This window comes from Felis catus, chromosome D2 (genome assembly GCF_018350175.1).
Source record: "Felis catus isolate Fca126 chromosome D2, F.catus_Fca126_mat1.0, whole genome shotgun sequence".
Classification (NCBI taxonomy): domain Eukaryota; kingdom Metazoa; phylum Chordata; class Mammalia; order Carnivora; family Felidae; genus Felis; species Felis catus.
Genome location: NC_058378.1, coordinates 46,461,518 through 46,481,282, shown reverse-complemented (window position 1 = coordinate 46,481,282; position 19,765 = coordinate 46,461,518). Strand labels below are relative to the sequence as shown.

General features: G+C 48.1%; 1 protein-coding gene across 6 annotated transcripts in view; it reads left to right on the top strand.

Annotated features, from left to right (window-relative positions):
• ARHGAP22 (Rho GTPase activating protein 22) overlaps positions 1 to 19,765 on the top strand; it is a 176,742-nt gene that overhangs the window by 3,303 nt on the left and 153,674 nt on the right. For all 6 annotated transcript variants that reach the window (XM_045040286.1, XM_019813482.3, XM_045040284.1 and 3 more), the window contains exon 2: positions 618 to 779. In XM_045040286.1, the coding sequence (XP_044896221.1) occupies positions 731 to 779 (49 nt within the window). In that variant the 5' untranslated portion in view covers positions 618 to 730. The remainder of the gene's footprint in view (positions 1 to 617; positions 780 to 19,765) is intronic.

Sequence of the window (19,765 nt, the reverse complement as noted above, 5' to 3'; positions counted from 1 at the left end):
AAGACCACTGCGTCAGTGATGTCGATGGCTGCCTGAATGCCACTTGGCTGTTTTGTCACTGGGATTTTCTTTTCGATTTTCCACAAACGTAAACCGTGCAGTGATGCTGCCGAACAAAAACTGAACAGAAGCACAGAGCTGAGGATCTGCCACTGGGTGCTTTGGGGGTTTGTCTCTCCGACTGGGCACGAGGACCACGTCCTCAGTCTCCCCACGAACAGGACTGTGGTGCGCACCAGATGAGAGCCACACTGCGTACCTGCAGGTTGCTGTTTGTAGCATTTTCTGGGCTGCGTGAAAAAACACAGCTCCTTTTGAATCCAGGTCAGCTGATGGAAAAGATGGAGCAAAGCATCTGACGTGTGAAGGGCTTTGCTATTTTACTGCCATCATCTTGTTGATGCTCCGCTTGCCCTGAGGGGTAGTTGTCGTTATTGTTCCCATTTTACAGACTTGAGGAACTAACACCCACAAGGTCCCGTGACTTGCCCAAGGCCATTCCAAGGTCCCTGGGTACACTCGTATTTAAGGGACTAATTCCTCACAGCAAGGGTTCTTGTTTGAAATCCAAGAAAACACCAGATAAAGGGCATTCTAAATATATTTCTTTTCTATAGATGCTGATCTCCTGTTACTGGAAAACAGGAATTAGCTTGTCTGCTTGAGGATGTGGTTGGTTCTTTATAAAAAGGATATACAAGAAATTTGCACATAGACTGCCAGCTTCATTATGCTGCCGACAGCTTCCAGCAAAAGAACATTTGCAGCCAGATATTTCGGTAAGAATTTTATTCTATTCTATGTGGAGTATGATTACCTTTGCTCTGGGCTTCATGTTTGAGAGATAGGGGTCACTTGAGGCTGAGAGATGGGGTCACTCGAGGAGCTGTCTTGGCCTCGTGGGCTGCAAGTATCTAGGAGCATCTGTGGTCGAGGGTCGGACACCGGCTGATGGCACAGCCCTCACCCCTGAACTTGGGACCTGTTCTGTGTCTGCCTGAAACGCAGAGCCTTCAACATGACCATGATTGTTGCAGGGATTTGACTCCAGTGACTCAAAGCTCTGATGACATTCAGAGTCTGTAAGGACCACGGTGCCCAAAGACGGAGGGGGCAAGAGGCAGGTCCTTCACAGGGAAAGCTGTGCATCCTGCTTGGAAGCAGTCCAGCCAAGCAGTTAATTCAGAAACGATGAGATGGTTCAGTAGCCCCCATTAAAGTGGCAGGAGGTGACTTAGGCCAAGTGAAACAACCCTCGGGGAGGGGTCACATGCAGGTGCTGTGTGGGTGGTCGTGCAGATGCTTCTTGGGGGGATCACACGGGTGCTGGTTGGGTCGCTGTGCAATGGTATTCCATGTTCCCTGGACCTGGACACCTTCATCAGATGATGCTTGAAATCCCAGATACTAGAGGCAGAAATGCAGACAGTGGTCTTCAACCTTGCTGTACGTTAGACTCATGAAGGAGCTTTTAAAAATCCACAGGTATTTGTAAATACTCGGAGACTGGTCTGGAGTGGGTTCCAGACATCAGCATATTTTTTAATTCCCAGGTGAAACTCATAAGCAGCCAGGGCCAAGGAACCACCAGACCGAAGCTTGGGAGGCCTCAGACCGTACACAGCAGCCCTTGCAGGGGTCTGAGTGGATATTTGTAGGGATGAGGAGTCAAGCTCTGTGGTCACAAAGCCAGGTCGCCTGGATCTGACTCTGGGCTGGACGCGTGCTAGGGGACACTTCTCATAATGTTTAACATCCTGCGTCTGTCTCCCTTTCTACAATAGGGGTGGGAAACAGCTGAAATTAGCCCTTCGTTCTGTTTGGTTCTAACGCATTAGGGGGCTGTAAAATCTCCAAGTATTTTCCTCTCAGCTGGGTTTATAGCATCATCTGATTAGAAAGGAAAAGTCACTTGCTTTTGTGGAAGGTTCTGGCCACCAGATTTTCACAGCATAGCAGATACGCACCCCCCAGCTTCAGAGTAGAGATGATAATTCTTTGGGGGGAAAAATGAGATATTGCATGAGATACCTGAATTTAAAGAAGCTGATGGAACTAAATTTTTAGTGGCAGTGAAATTCACACAACAAAATTAACCATTTTAAACCGAACAGTTAATTCAGTGGTGATTCACACATTCACAGCATTGTGCAGCTTTCACCTCTCTCCAGTTCCAAAGCATTTTCGCCACCCAAAAAGAAAACCCCATACCGGCTAAGCAGAGGCTCCCCACCTCCCCCAGCCCTGGCAACCATTGATCCGCTCTCTATCTCTAGGACTTCCCAATTCTGGATATTTCATATAAATGCAATCAGAGAACATGTGTCCTTTTGTGTCTAGAGTGATGTTTTTGAGATGGATCACATGGGAACACATATCAGTACTTCATTCCTTTAGACTTAATTTTAAAATCATTATGTGGCCACCAACAGCTCGGCAGCTTTGTAAAAAACGGGCCAGCCATGCCGTTCCGTAGAAGGCTTCTGAAAAAGAGGAAAGTTGGGCAGTACAGAGGAAGCAGTTTCTTCTCATCCTTGGTCTCTCTGGGTCCACCCTTCTGTCTCTCTCCCTTTCTGTTTCTCTTTCTGTCTCTCTCTGTCTCTCTGTCTCTCTCTCTGACTCTCCCCCTTCTCTCTCCTCTCTCTCTCACCATAGATTCTGGAGGAGCCCATTTGGGAGCGGGAGCTTGCTTTTAACTGAAATTAAATTGGGAGACTGGGGGGCAAATGGAAGATCCTTCGGGGTAAAGTTGTGTTGCTGTACATTTCTTCACTCTGCCCAGAGTTTTGTCAGGTCAAGGACCTGCCATATACCAGGAAACCAGAGGCCAGCCAGTACGTTGGTCTCCCACTTGGGGAGACCTGTCACCCAGCCATAAGTACCGCCCTCGGCTCCGCCACTTGTAAATGTTTCCTGTGGCATGACCCTGCCCGTTCTCACCACCTGCAGCCTCTTTGCTCCCCAGCTTCCCACACTGCTGCCCACTGGTCTGCCCAGTTCTGTCCCACAGACTGCTGGATTCCCCCAGTTAGCTGACCCCCCTGGTTCCTCCCCATGGCGGGTCCAAATCACGGTGGGCAGAAAGATGATAACCTCTGCCCATGCTGATCCAGAGAGTCCAGAAGGAAAGGGAAGGCTGCTCTGAGTCTGGTCGTCCCTTCAGGATCCCAGCTCCTTGGCCCACAAGCTAACCTTCAGGACCAAGATCAGGGAGCAGCTTAGACTGGCCATCGTCCATCACAACCCTCTCCAGCATCCTCCCAACTCGGGCTTTGCTCACTTGGTCTTTCTCTGAAACATCACCTCTCCCCTCCCTGCTGTGGATGGCGGGGACGTGAGGAAACCACAAGAACCCAGATGGGGAGGCAAGAGTGTGCACTGGGAGAATAGGAGACTCAGAGAGAGGGGAACTGAAATCATAGGGAGGGAAGCAGTGGAGGAGAGATAGCTTCATACTATGTCAGACTCTTTTTCATGGGCAAGAGGGAGCTATTAAAGGTTGTAAGCGTAGGACTCTTTGGATCAGAATTATAGGACACCTGAAATGTACAATATTATATGTCACTATACTTGCAATTTCAAAAACAAAGAAAAATAGATCAGATCTGTGGTTACTGGAGGTGGGGCCGGTGGGGAAAGGGTAATTGGGAGAAAGTGGTCAAAACGTACAAATTTCCAGTTATAAGATAAACAGGTAGTAAACAAGAGGGCTGGAATGTACAATGTGATGACTGTAGTGATATATTTAGAAGTTAAGAGAGTAGAGTCTAAGAGTTATCATCATAAGGAATGACTTTCTCTTTTTGTAGCTGTATGAGATGGTGGGTGTTAACTAAACGGCAGTGATCATTTCACAATAGATGTAAATCAAACTGTTTTGTTGTACACCTTAAACCCATACAGTGCTGGGTGCCAATTATATCCCAATAAAACAGGAGAAGAAGAATTATTTATAAGAAGACTGATGTGGCAGCAGGGTATGAAGTCAGCTGTCACCTAGATTCTTACAAAGACGTCCTTACTGGTCTTCCTGACCATGGAAGCCCATCCGTCTCTTCTTAAAATTTGTTTTTTAATGTTTATTTGTTTTTGATAGACAGAGAGAGACAGAGTTGAGCGGGGAAGGGGCGGAGAGAGAGGGAGACACAGAATCCGAAGCAGGCTCCAGGCTCTGAGCTGTCAGCCCAGAGCCCGACACGGGGCTCAAACTTACAGACCGTGAGATCATGACCTGAGCCGAAGTTGGACGCTCAACCCACTGAGCCACCCAGGCGCCCCCATCCGTCTCTTCTTAATACTGCAGCTGGAATGGGGCTCTTAAAGCCTAAATCTGATGAGTGTCACTCGCTGAGCTCATCCCAGTGGATTCCCGTGTCAGCACTCCATCTGACTCACCATTACCCATCACTTCATCTCCCATGTCCCCCACTTGCTAGGAACCAGCAATACTGGCTTCCTTGCTATTCCTCAGATGTGCCAGGTTTTTGCATGTGCTCTGCCCTCTCTCTGAAGTGCCCCTCCCCCCAGACATCCACGTGACTCACACACTGACCTCCTTCAGACTTTGACCCAAATGCCATCTTCTTTCAAGGCTTCAACTGACCACCTGTCTGTGTCCCGATAGGATAGCATATTCAGTAACTGAGTCATGGGTCGCCTGACCATCACAGTGACTCAAAGATCCAGGCTGATGAGACAATGATCTCACGTGGTGCAGGTGGCCAGGCCAGGGGGTAAAGGGAGCGACTGAGCTCTAGAAAAGTCTCAGGCCAGCAATAAAATCCTTGGTCTGGAAGTCCTGCATGCCACACTCATTGTCAACTCATTGTCCAACTACCCATAAAGAGTCCCAGGAAATATAGTACTACGACGTACCTAGAAGGGCGAATGGGCAGTATTTGGCTAATGGCAGTAATGACCGCACTATTTGCCACCCACCCCGACATTCCTCTCCTTCTTACCTGCATTATTTTTCTTCACATCATTTGTTACTATCTCATATGTTTGTGCATTTAACAGCGTTATGGAGGGGTAGGTTGCATAGGATAAAATTCACCCATTCTAAGTATACAATTCAATGATTTTTAGTATATTTGTAGAGTTGTACAATCATCACCATGACCGAATTTTGGGACATCTTTATCACCCAAAAAAGTTCCCTTGGGCACATTTGCAAATAATCCTTACTCCTGCCCCAGCCCAAGGGAACCATTGCTCTGCCTTTTGTCTTTATAAATTTGCCTTTTTGAGACACTTTATGGAAATGGAATTCTATATTATGTGGTCTTCTGCATGAGGATTCCTTCACTTAGCATGAGGTTTTTGAGGTTCATTCACGTTCTTGTGTGTATCAGTGGTTTGTTCCTTCTTAGCTGAACGATACTCTGATTGTGTGGATGTACATTATTCGATTTATTGTTTGATGGCCTAGTGTAATGGCCTGTCCTGAAGAAAGTTCCATGTTACTTGAAAATAACGTACATTCCGCACCCATTGTAAAGGGTGTCCTATACATGGCAATGAGGTCACATGGGTCGATCATGTCATTCCAGCCTTCAGTCTCATTGCTGATGTCGTGTCTAGTTGTTCTCTCAGTTATTGAGACTGGGATATGGAAATCTCCAGCTCTTGTTATTCAACTGTCTGCCGTCAGTGTTTGCCTCATGTATTTTGAGGCTCTCTCACGCGTGTATATATTTATAATTGTTACAGCTGCCTTGTGGCCTTGGTTGGGCAGCCAGTCCATCTCTGCACCTGTCTCTCCTTGCTCCTCACCCCTCACACTCACTCACAGTCAGGAGGAAAGGCAGGTATGTTAGTTTTCTCTAGCTGCCATAACAAAGCACCACAGGCTGAGTGGCTTAAACGACAGAAACTTATTTTCTCATCATTATGTACACTAGAAATCCAAGATCAAGGTGTTGGCGAAGTTAGTTCCTTCTGAGGCCTCTCTCCTTAGCTTGCAGATGTCTGTCTCTGTCCTAATTTCTTCTAAACAGTTATGTTGGATTAGAACCCAATCTAATGACTTCATTTCAACTTAAACCCCTCCTTAAAGACCCTATCGCCAAATACAGTCACATTCTGAGGTGCTAGGGGTTAGGAATTCAGTATATGAACTTGGGGTGGGGAGGGTGGATACAGTTTATCCCATAACATCAGGAAAGAGCCCTCTTGTTGTCCTGGGCTGCAAGCTGGCACCCCTGAGGCCCCTGTGCCCCAGGAACAAGGAGGCTGGAGAGAGAGGCTGGGCAAAACCCCTGGCGAACGTCTAGACAGAAGCTTTGCCAGACACACTGCCTGCTGGGGAGCCAAGCGGAAGCCCACACTTACCCACCCCCAGCAGCAGAACCAAGTAGGGGCTGAGTCAGAGGCTTTCCTTAGGGAGCCATTTTCTTCAGATGATTTCTGTTTCTGCACATCTGGGAGAAGTGATCTGACCCTGAGAATGATTGCAAACTAGCAAACCGCAGAGAGGGCTCTCGGCCTTTCTGCGCTCTGCCGCTCCTCCTCCCCTCCAGTCTCCTTTAATGCTGCCCAGCTTTGTGGAGGCAGAGCAGCGCCCCCTCTTGGCCAGTTAAGGAAGCTAAGGCTCAGGAAGTTCCTTGACTTCCAAAGGCACACAGCCAGTGAATGGCAGAGGCTGGACTCAACCCAGACCTGAGTTGACCCGTCTCTAGTGTTCATTGATAGCTGCACCTCTACCTTTAGGGACATTGACCACACCCTTGGCCACAGCCATCAAATCCCCTGCCTGAATTTGGAATGTGCCCATCCAGCTCTCTGCACTGGGTTAGTGGTGCAAACTGGCTTCTCTCAACATGTTAGGTGGCTGGCTGTACTGCTTGCCAGATAGACCCTAGATGCAAGGATAGGAGAAAGCTGCATCCTGGTGACCCGGGAGGAAGGGGAAGATGAACATGGCTTTGACTTTCCCATGGCTTTGACTTTCAGAGAGCTGCCCTAAATGCCATCTCACAGTCAGGGCATCCTGAAACCAGCTTTGCCCAGTGTTCAGTTAACAAATGGTCTTTCCTCCTCTACCCAGATCTCTGCTCCCTCCTCCTTTTAGCCCCATGTCATGATCCAGTTCCGGCTAACTTACCAGTACACAGGGAAAATCAACCCTCCCACCTTGCTGCTGACATCATTTTCCCAATTTGGAAAAGATAAGGCTAGTCCTTAGAGAAAGCCAAGCATAGATGTAGATCCTAGGTCCACCACTTACTCTGCAAGCTTATTCAGGTTATATGATCTCTTCATTTGGGTTCCTCACTATAAAAGGGAGATCATGGTAGGCCATATCACAGAACTGTGAGCTTTTATAAGGATCCTTTATAAGGATTACACACCTAATAAAATAAATAAATACTTAAATAAATAAATACATACATACATACATACATACATACATACATAACAGATTTCAAAGAAGGGCACATGGTAATTCCTGAAAGAATAAGAATCCCTGTCCAGACAAACCATTGGATTCTGTTGTTAATCTCTGGCTCTGAGCTGTTGCCTTTGGTAATTTTTTGAAAAGAAAGCAGAATGATCAGCTTGTGCCTGATGGAGACTCTGTGTAGGGACACAAGGACCCCATACTTGGAGTCAGGCACCCCCATTTTATTTCTCCAGCATTCAGGGAATGCAAATCCAATACCAGTCAACTGAGGATCCCAGAGAAAGTCAGACTGTCATAGAGATGAAAGCTCGCTGGGGCCATTAAAGGTGACAAGTCTGGGAAGTTCACTCACGGGATCTCTAATGAAGGGTTGGTAGTTCATTTGGCCATTCAGCACTCAATCGTGCCAGGCACTGTTCTAGGCACTGGGGATACAGCTGGTAACAACACCGATAAAAATGCCCACTTCCTAGAGCTCATTCATCACTTGTTATAAGCTAATGGAGGGATCTAGAGGAAGCTGCTCTTCGAAGTCTTCCATGTGGACCAAGGGCCTCTGGGAGGTGAATCAGGATCTTCTAGAGACAGGAAGGTAGGAGGTACAGTAGGAGTTGTTTGTGAAAAAGAATAGTCATTCTGCAGCAGCTATGAAGTTTGACATGGGAAGAGCGTAGAAATTGTCACTTCCACCCATACAACAAGGAAGACTATAAATGAACTTATAATCAATGATTTGTCTTAGACCCGTCAGAAAATTCAAGTCACAGGGCAAACCACCACCTCAAATCTAAAGACGTAGGCAATTCATAAAATAACAGCCAAGATCAGTCTACCTGACGCAGAAGCCACTAGAATCATAATCTGGTATGAACACTTAAATGCTAAATTTGACTAACTTCTGGAGGCTGAGTGTGGATTCGCTTGAGAGTGAGAAACTCCTGGAAGCCCAGAATTAGCAGGGCGGGGGAGAGGAGAACACTTTCATGGGTTTTGCCTCCAGGAACTGCACCAGAGTCTCAAGATGAAGAATCAAGAAAAATTCCTGTATGTTTTGGACAGGGGAAAGGGAAAAGTAACCACTTGGCAATATGACCAGAATGTTGCCCATAAGAAAGTCCTGCCCTCCAAGTAAAACATCTCACCAGAGCCACAGTGGCCTAGTGGAAGGACTCCAACTAGTCCTTCCAACTCCAACTTCCTCTAGAAGTCCGTTTGCCAACTCCAGCTTCTTCTAGACTTCCCTCTCACCGGGGGTGAGGGGAAGAGTGGCCTATTTAAAATTTTTTTTTCAACGTTTATTTATTTTTTTTGGGACAGAGAGAGACAGAGCATGAACGGGGGAGGGGCAGAGAGAGAGGGAGACACAGAATTGGAAACAGGCTCCAGGCTCTGAGCCATCAGCCCAGAGCCTGACGCGGGGCTCGAACTCACAGACCGCGAGATCGTGACCTGGCTGAAGTCGGACGCTTAACCGACTGCGCCACCCAGGCGCCCCAAGAGTGGCCTATTTAATAGTTCTGAGGGTCATAGCCCAGGGACTCAGGCCCACAAAAAGACTGATGATTAGACAAGATTATAAAATGCTTCTCCTCCTCACACCTTCCCAACACATCAGCAGGGCTCAAGTGTAGCCACGTGTCGCAACTGAAAGAGCCGTAAGACACAGGATCTATTTAGGAAGGAGTTCTTAGGGAAACCTAAAGACAGCAGAGGAGAAAAGAAAATAAGGAAGCTAGAAAAACGGAAGCCTCTGGCACCTAAAGATATGATAAACGTTAATCACAGCACAGCGCCCAGCCAAGTTAACATAAAACCTCAAATAAGATCTATTTACTTCAGTTTCTGTTGCTCAATACATTAGGTATGGCTTCCAACCAAAAATTACAAAGCATGCTTAAAAAGTAAGAAAAAAAAAGCCTAAAGAGATAAACTAAATAAATAAATAAATAAATAATAAATAAATAAGTATTAGATGGTTGCATACGTAAGGAGCTTGGAAGTCACCACTCTGTCCTAAGACCAGGTACCAGCTAAACATTGAAAAATCAGCAACGCTTCTAGGATCCATAAGAGAAGGGAGGACACAGGGCAAACCACTACCTCCAAGATTGGGGACAGACAGGCAAGCACAGGGAGTCACCACTTGCTACAGCAGGGATTCACATGTAATAGGAAGCCGCCCCGGGAACCAGGGCCAGCGAAGCAAAACCTGCAGTGTAACTGATGAATTGCTGGAGGTTCGGTGTGGATAACTGAGAGTTAAGAGCTCCAGGGGAAACCCAGTCATTAGGAGAGTCCCACAGTATCTTGAGATTTACCACCAAGAGTTTGACCAGGTTCCCACAGTAAATGTCAGCGGGAGGAGAGGAAAAGGAACCATTTTTGCGATACACCAGAGTGCTCTGTTCTTTTTGTTTTTTTAAAGTTTATTTGTTTATTTTGAGAGAGAACACAAGTGGGGGAGGAACCGAGAGAGAGGGAAAGAGAGAGAGAATCCCAAGCAGGCTCCGTGCCATCAGTGCAGGGTCCAATATGGGGCTCGAACTCACAAACTGTGAGATCATAACCTGACCCGAAACCAAGAGTCAGACACTCAACCCACTGAGCCCACCCAGGTGCCCCAGGAGAGTGCTCTGTTCTTACAAGGCCTGACCTCAGAAGAAACTAGTTAATCAGAGCCCAACCCGATGGGGTGTTATCAGAGCCTAACCGACCTAGAGAAAGTAAATACCCAGCCCCAGGCAGCTCTAGCCAAGTATCAGAATCAGACTCAGCCACGGCAGAGATTTTGGAATTGTCAGGAAGGGGATTTGGGGGCGCCTGGGTGAGTCAGTTGCTAAGCGTCTGGCTTCAGCTCAGGTCACGATCTCACAGTTCGTGGGTTCGAGCCCTGCATCGGGCTCTGTGCTGACAGCTCAGCGCCTGGAGCCTGCTTCAGATTCTGGGTCTCCCTCTTTCGCTCTGCCCCTCCCCCTCTCATGCTCTGTGTCTCTCTCTGTCTCTCTCAAAAATAAATAAACATTAAAAACTAAATAAATAAAAAGTAAGGCAGGGGATGTAAAATAACTCCAATGAGTATGTTAAGGACTTCATGACTATACCATGAGTTATGTCCAGTGGCTCTGAGGTAGGGATCAGCATGGAGGAAGTTCACTGGACCAAGGCTGCGGGGAGTCAGCAAGCAGGACCGAGCTGAGGGGGAGGCTGGATTGTGACACAGGTACAACAGGGCGTCAGTCAGCTGCCCACTCAGCTGAGGCTGGGGTGGACCTCAAGCTCTGTGCTCACTTGGGGCGAGAAGGCCAGGCCTTCATACCCACACTGAGCAGCCATCAGAGGCGGCTGCCCCCAGGAAGGGAGGTACCTTAGGTAGGCGGTGAGGAAATCTCCACCACAGGGAGAGGCTGAGGGCTGCCTATCAGTCCTCAGGGCGTCTGGGTTGCATAGCAGAACCCACTACAGGCCATCTCTAGATTCCCTCTGGTATAAACTCGGCCGTGAATGCACTTTTCTCTACAAGGTGACAAATTTGAAGGATACACCCCCCAGGGGCCGATGTGCTGGGTCAGGGCTGTGCGGTGTGCTCCTCCCTGAGTCCGGTCATTGGGCCACAGCTGCCTCTGGAGGGTGGCATTCCTCTCTCTACTCAGACTCCCCGGGGTTGATGGATGGCAACACGAGCTCTGTCCCTCCCCTGCGAGACATATGACTGTTGTCCCCACCTCTTACCTGTACCAAAGAAAGTAACTCGGGGGCTGCATGGAGAATGAGGAGGGGTTTAAGCCCATTCTGTGATGAATTCTTGTTGGTTATGAATATGCTTTAACTGATATTACTGAGTCCGTGATTTGACGACTTCCGGAAGTCTTTATCCTTTCAGTTTGCTAACAGGGGTCACCACGAGGAATCAGAGGCCTTGAAAGCAGATTTCTGGGCCTACCTGTGGTTTGGGGACCCCAGGGGTGGAGGGTGGAGCCAACAGAATAAGCAGTCAGTTTCATCACACCAGGTACCATCTGGCAGACTCCTGTGCCTAGTCCTTGGCCCTAGAAAGGGACAGAGCCACCTGGTGTTAGATACCTCAGCAGGCTGGGGTTGAGATAGCAGCTTAGCCCCCGCTCGCTGGTGGCCTTGCACACATATTTACCACCTCCGGGCCTTTCTTTCCTCCTAAAACAGGAATTAAAACATCTTTGGAGGGTAATATGTGTGAACCATAATATCAGGGCTTGGTGCATGGTACGTGCTCAGCAAATGGTAACTGGGGACAGCGTCGCCTTGCTGTCAGGGCTGGCTCTGAGACTGTATGAGTGCATGGCTGGGACACGTATGCGTGCATGTATGAGTGCATTGAGGGCCATCCTGAACAGAGAGGTCAGGCCAGATTCACATGCCCACTGCAAGCAGGAGAAATGGGCCTCATGTCAGTCCCCGGCTGCCTCCTCTGGTCATTGCCCCTTCCTTTGAATCATAGAGTACTGTGTTCAAGCCTTTGCCTTGGGATTGATGCTCCACACAGGAGTATCACACAGTATAGGGCCAGGGCCCTGAGGCTAGACAGTACCTTTCTGCAAATGACAGACATGTCCTTCTCCCAGGCTGGGTCAGCCCCAGGCCCAGACCGTAGAGCATGCCCTGAATGAAGCCTCCTGCACCTCTTCAGCCTTGTACACTGTCAGCAGGGCCCAAATGCCCAGCCCCGCCAGGGGGTTCTTACATTGTATGTGCAGAATTACAGATTTGGGATCTTGTAAGTCCCTTGGGATATTGGCAGAGATTGGTATCCAAAATTGAAAATGTAGGGAGAGGAGAAAAATGCCATGGACACAGACCTGAGATGTTCCCCACTGCCCTGCCCTGGGATAGAACAGAGCCCCTGCCCTATGTCTGGTTCTTTGCCCTCTCCCAAACCCTGTCCTGGGCATAGACCCAGGAGAGAATGTGACAGGCCCTGGCCTTGAGGGTTCACATCTAGAGGAAGGAAAACGGCCTTGGATAGCTGTCTTGCCCTCTCTGATTCTCTGACACCAACTGGGTATCAAAACAATTCAATTCAATTCAATTCAACTCAACTCAATTCTGATACTAGCTGCCCAGAATTAGCACAGATCCCTCAGGCTAAGGACTCAGTCCCACAAAACTGCCCCCACTTCAGACACTAGTTGCAAATGGCTTGTCCAGGCACTTCTGTCCAGCTTGACTATGAATTCAGGGATTCACATGAGCCCCTTCTCAGTTTTGATTACTCAAATGGCTCAGAGAACTCACGACAATACTTGGCTTACTGTTACTGGTTTGTTGTAAAAGGTACAATTGAGGGGCAGCCCAATGGGAAGAGATGCATAGCCAAGGTATAGGGTGAAGGTGGGGGACACCCGGAGCAACCATGTCCTCTCCGGGTGTGCCACCATCCCAACATCTCCAAGCCAGAGCTCTGTGAACTTTGTCATTGGCGGGGGGGGGGGGGGGGGGGGGGGGTGCAGATTTCATGGAGGTTTTATGACACAGACACAATTGACCAAATCATTGGCCACTGGTGACTGAGATCAACTTTGAACACTTCCCAGCAGCTACCATTTATTGAAAATGTACTCAATGTTGGGGCGCCTGGGTGGCTCAGTCGGTTGGCGTCCAACTTCCACTCAGGTCGTGATCTCACGGTTCATGGGTTTGAGACTCAGGTCAGGGTCTGTGCTGACAGCTCAGAGCCTGGAACCTGCTTCAGATTCTATGGCTCCCTCTCTCTCTGCCCCTCCTCACTCTCTGTCTCTCCCTGTCTCTCAATAATAAATAAACATTTAAAAAAATTTAAAAAAAAAACAGAAAATGTACTCAATGTTAAGCTTCATCTGTTTCTTCCCAAGTCTTCATAATAGCACTGAGGGCTGCTCATCCCAAGGAGGATCATCCCAAGGAGGATCCCAAGGAGGATCCGTTCATCCCAAGGAGGATCTGAGAGGCTAAGACTTGGTGGGTGGGGGTAGGGATGTCAGGATTCAAACCCAGCCTGTTTCTCACCAACACCCTGTCAGGACTCCTGGACTGGAATCAAGGTATAAGAAGTTCAGAACCAAGCAGACCTAGTTGGACAGTCTGTGTTAGAACTGGGTGCAATTTGGGGGCAGGAGGGGTTAGCTGTTGCGGTATAACAAACAGTAAAACTCAGTAGCTTCGAAGAGTAAGCAATTATTCTTGCTGATGGGTCAAGCTCTCCTGGCCTTCATAGTCTTCTGTGCTCAGGGGCTGGGGAGCCCATGGTGGGGATGCTGGTTAAGGATGGCCTCGCTCACTTTTGTGGTGGTTGCTGGCTATCCGCTAGGGAAAAATCTGGGGTGATGGAGCCACGTGTCTCTCACGGATACAGAGGGCTGAGGAATTTGGGAGATTTTTGCAATCAATCTACCACAGGAGGGACATGGCTGCTTCTAAGTATTGGATGCTCATTTTCCTGGGTCTCTCCTGAGGCTAGATTTCCTAGAGGTAAGCCAAGCATTTGGGGAAGCACTTTCTGTTTTAGGTGACATGCTGTGCACGTATAAATCCTCTCCTTTGTTAGGACCCTGGGTGGCTGAGTGCGGTTAGGTGTAGAGCAGAGACTACCCTCTGGGAGCCTTGAAGCTGAGGCACAACGAGAGCTTCTCTCCCCTGTCTGGCCTGAGCCAGAAGGAAGGCCCAGCAAAGCCTTCCTGGGCGAGTGTGCGTGCAGAGGGAGTCTCCTCCTTTGCAAGAAAAGGCAACGTGAGCACCATCTGGTCTAATTCCTGCTAAAATCAGCCATCTTTAAGCCGAAGGAAAGTTAGGAAAGCACTTCACAGCGGAAATGCAAAATAACAGCCCCGGAAGGAATGGCCCTTAACTTGAGCACATTGCAAATAGCAAGTGCGTATTTCTGAAGCCATTTCGTGCACTGCAACGTGCCCTGGTGGCAGTGTTGAGTTATGATGAGGATGTAAGTCCCAGAGACAGATGGACCTGGACTTCGATCTCAGCCCCACCCAGACTCCCTGCATGACCTCCGTTAGGCCACAGCCCAGCCCTCAGCTCCACCAAAGTGCACGCTGGCAGACCCTGCTCCACCGTGTGAGCTCATAAATGTGATTTGATCGTAACATGTTCATCCCTGCTGTGAAGGGGTGAGTCATGGAGAAGGGGCTCGTTCGCAGGACTTCCTCTGTGTCGTCTAACTTCCCCACAGCCCTGTTGTCCCTGTTTTACATACGAGGGAGCTGAGGCTCAGCGAACACAAGCCACTGATCCCAGTTCCCAGAGCTACCCATTGGCATGGCGATGAATTTGAACTCGGGTCTCCTGGACCTAAAGTCTAAGTAATTTCCATGACCCCTAAGGCCTCCCTGGACTGACTCCTTCTAAAAGACCTCTGGTGACCAGATACCAGAAGAGCATGACGGTCACAAAACATCATGTGCTTTGTGTGGATATTTCTCCTACACTTCTCTCAACACAATGGCTCAGGTGTGATTACCTGAGAATCAACCTTATTTATTTTTTTAATTTTGTTGTTTATTTTTTTACATCCAAATCACATCCAAGTTTACATCCAAATTAGTTCGAATCAACCTTATTTACAGAGAAGCAACACTTTTTTTGTGAGTTTTTGATGTTTATTTATTTATGTATTTTGAGAGAGAGAGAGAGAGGAAGCACAAGCAGGGGAAGGACAGAGAGAGAGGGAGAGAGAGAATACCAGGCAGGCTCTGCACTGTCAGTGAACCCTGAGATCATGACCTGAGCTGAAATCAAGAGTCAGACACTTAACCAACTGAGCCACCAGACGCCCCGGGAAGCAACATTGTTATTAGGAGCCAGGCCTCCCATTAGGGTTAGAATGCGGTAGAATCCTTTCACCCTGACCAAACTGCTCAACGTGCTTCTCTTTTGGCAACATGAGAACTTAATCTTTCTTGGAGTTGGCTCAAAATGGCTACCTTTCTGTTGACCCAACATGTTCTCTCAGATCTGAAAGATGCCATCGAAGTTATCTAGTCCAATTCCTGCGTTTTCCACAAGAGAAAGGTTATCTGTAGAGGGAAAAGACCTCAACCGCATGGGACTCAGAACATTGGGATAGGGCCTCAAGTTCAGAGACCAGGTACTTAACATCAAAGTTTTCCTGGGTTGGCCAAAGAGATGTGCATAAATGCTCTTATTCAATCCTCTCGACAGTCCCGGCTGGTATTCATGTCCCCATTTTGAAGAAGAGGAAACAAAGGCATGGAGAGATTAACTCATCTGTCCAGGGCCACACCCCTCACCAGTGGCCAACCTGGCACCGGAAGGCAAGTGTGACTGCAGAGGCTGATTCAAGAAGAACAACCAGAAATACACACGCCTACCCCAAATTAGGGAAATTCATTTCACACCGAGAATACACTCCAACCACTAGTCGTTTCAGGAAGTGGTATTTTGTGATTGACTTGACTTCCTCTTAAGAAATGTGAGAGCAACCAGGTTCCTTTTCTCGGGATGTGCCTTCCAAAACATCCTTGCTGTGGCAGTTTCTGTGTTAACCCAGGCTCCCCCTCCCCCTGGAGACTGGACTGGGGCTCCTCTGAACCAGGAACTTGGTGATGAGACCAGATTCCTTTGGCAGCAGGGCCACTCCTTTGCTCCAAAGAGTTCTCAAGTGATAGAGGTGTCCCCTGACCCAGACAACAAGGGGCCTGGTGGGCTGTCTGTTGTTCAGTCCACTTTAATGTGTTTGGGGCAAAAGTGATACACCCCTCTCTCCACAACCAATCCCAACCTTCAACCAAGGTTCCGTTGCAGATTTGCCCTAGATGGCTCAATCGTTCATTCGATAAAGAGTTATTAAGGTCTCTGGAGACACAAAGCTAGACAAGGGATGATGTGGTTTCTGGAAGAACCCAGAAGGAAAGTTAAGACATGCTCACAGAGCTAATCAAAACTGCTACCATGCTGCCTTCCCTCACATTGCTACACAGAGGCAGATGCCAGGCTGTTCTGGCCAGAGCTCTGGGTGACCAGTTGGGGGAGATGGAGAGCAGCAAACACTCATAAGGCCCCTTGGTCCATGGCCCAGATGGTCCATGGCAGGCCGTTTGAAGGCAGGAGGGGAAGGCAGAGCTCATAGTAGGAGGACCAGGCAGAACCAGGAAGTCCCCAGAGGTGTCCAGGCTAGGTCCGCAGGCCTATGATCCCTGATGGGGCCCACAGGAGCACATTTTGCAAGTAACTACCTCAGGACCGGAGGCTTTTGCTCTTAGAAAGGGGGCTGATATGTTATCGAGCAGAGTCAGTATATTCTGAGAGTAAACATTGTGCATGAGGAAGGGGCAGAGAGACGTGCCACACATTGGTGGTGACGAGCCTACCCCCAAGTCAGCACAGATCTCCACGTTGGGCTGCAGCGGATGGTGGCAGAGGAGTGGGGCTCCTGGACAGCAGGGCTCGAGTGTTTTCCGGGGCAGTCACAACATGTGGCTTCATGACGGTGAGCACACATATGTGTGAGGGGGAACCTGTGGGCATGCGCCAGTCTGCACATACACATGCACACGTGGGCGGGAAGTGTGAGACTGTGTCTGAACCTCAGCGTGATCGTGTGCTTGGGACAGAATGTGTGTGTGTGAGTGTGGGTGTGAGGCGTGTACGTAAGAGTGTGAGTGTGTACCATGAGTGTGCATGCGTGTATACGAGTTTATCATGTGTTTGCACGTGCATGTATGCGAGTATAACATGCGCACACATGAGTGTAGGCATGTGTGCAAGTGTGTGTGTGTGTGTGTGTGTAAGTATATGCATGTGTGTGCATGTGAGCGTTTGTGCGTGTGAGCAGGTATGAGGACTGGCAGTTTCATATGTCTGCCTTCCCCTCTCACTAGATTATAGGCTCCTAAAAGCTGTAGCCCTGCTTCTCCAGTTATCTGTGTAGTAACTGGCATACAGGAGGCCACACACCTACATTTTGTGGGGGGTCAAATATGTACCGAGCGTATGCTACCTGCTTTAAATCCTGATCTCATTTAATCTCCACTGCCACCCTGGGAGGTGGCAGTTGATGCCCCCATTTCGCAGCCGAGGTGACTGAGGTACCGAGAGATGAAATGGCTTATTCAGTCCACTCAGCCAGGGCGTGGTGGGGCCAGATTTTGATCCCAAAGCCCAGGCTCTGTCTGTTCAACCACATCACCTCCCATCACCCAGCAAACAGAAACCAAGAAAGAAAAAAAAGCTGATCGGATGATAGAAGCTCATCGGAACACTGGGTCCGCAGAGGGTGGATGGGGGCCATGAGCCCCCGGCACTGGTATGCGGTGTGTGCCGAGCTGTAGCGGTTGCACGCTGTTCGCCACGGGCATGGCGAGTGTACCCGCCATCTCACTTCCTCTGAAATCACCTCCCCCCTCCTCTCCCTGTTGTATTTACATCAAGAGACTGCCTGCTGAGTAACCCAGAGCTGTAAACAGAGAAGCCACATTTGGAAAAGCTTGAAATTCTTGACCAAAACACAAGACTCACAGAGAGGTCAAAGTAAACGACAAGCTAGCGAGCAAACTCTTTTAACGGTCAGTGCAAGTAAGCGTTACCTGCATCGGTCAGAACGTAAACTTCATTACAGCTATTCCTGAGGTTATGTAATATTGCAGGAATATCCATTACCTCCCGGTATGAGGATACAGGTCTCTGGGCCAAAATGTTGGGAAAGAATGAGCCAGGAATGCTTCTTCACAGAGTTTATTGGGTTGTCAGTGCACAGCTGGTTCTTGCGCATCATGACACAGAGTCGGATGCTTATACACACTCTGGTAACGTGTCCTTATATAGCGTTTGGCAGTTTGCAAAGAGCTCCCACATACGCAGCCTTCCTACCTTAGTATGGCCCGTTTGCAACGGTAGAAAAGAAATTAACATCTCCATTTGATGGAAGAAGGAACAGGTACAGAAAAGGTAAGGGACTCGCTCAGAGTAATTCAGATCAAGGCTGGTGGAGCCAGGAGTCAGACTCAGTTCTCTTGCTCTTCATCCTCTTGACTCCCCGCTGTGAGGGCTGTTTTCACCTGGCCACAGCAATCGTTTCCATTTTACTTCATTTGGAGTCTTAAACATCTCTTGCCTAGATCATTCCAATCCTCCTGCTCAGTTCTTAGCCCCCAGTACTCGCAAGAGAGCCACCATGCACCGGCTGGGAGCCATGCTGTGGGATGAGCTGGCCTCTCGGGTGGGAAGATGGATGAACCCAGAAGCTGTGGGTAGAGACAAGGAGTGTTGCTTCCCCCACAGAGGTAGGGGACAAAGTGGTTAGGGTACAAAGTAGGGAGGAGCCCCCCCTCTACCCATCAACAAAGACATTTAGGACTAACTTTAACGTTAAAGTCAACATCCATGATGAGGCTCCTCCCTGTGCTATGACCAAAATAACCACTGTGCTGGGGCTTGATGCCCAGGTTACATGTTTGGACTACTCTGGGTGCCTTGCAATTCCATATAAATTTTAGAATCAGCTTGTCAATCTCTACAAAAGAGTCATCTGGGATTGTGTCAAATCTGTAGACCATTTTGGGGAGTATTGCCATCTTAATGTTAAATCTTACAACTAGTGAACATACGATATTTTTCCATTTATTTAGATCTTTTCAGCTAAATTCTTCTCAATGGTGTCTTCTAGTTTTCTGACAATAAGTGTTGCACTTGTCATACTGGATTTATCCCTGTATATTTTGTCCTATTTGATGCTATTGTGAATGGAATCATTTTCTTTTATGAGTTCATTTTCAGATTGTTCATAGCGAGTGTGTAAAAATACAATTAATTTTTGTATGTTGACCCTGTTACCCTTCAATCTTGCCGATCTCATTTATTAATTCTAATAGTTTTTTAGTAAATTCCGTAAAATTTTCTGTGTGCACGATCATGTCATCTGTGAACAGAGAGAGTTTCACTTCTTCTTTCCTAATCTGGATGCTCTTCTTTCTTTTTCTTCCCTAACTGCCTTGACTAGAATCTCCAGCACACTGTGGGCTAGAAGCAGTGAGAGCAGATATCCTTTTAAATCTATTGAGACTTGTTATGTGGTCTAGCATTTGGTCTGTCCTGGAATGTGTTCTATGTGCACTTGAGAAGAATGTGTATTCTGCTGTTCTTGGGCAAAGTATTCTACAAACGTCTGTTAGGTCTATGTGGTTTGCAGTGTTGTTCAAGTCCTCAGTCCTGTTCCTCATTGCTGTTCTATCCGTGACTGTAAGTGGGATATTAAAGTTTGCAACTACTATTTTTGCACTATTTCTCTCATGAGTTTATTTTTGCTTCCTGAACTTTGGTGTTCTATTGTTAGGTGAATATATGTTTACAATTGTTACATCTTCTTGATTTATCGGCTCT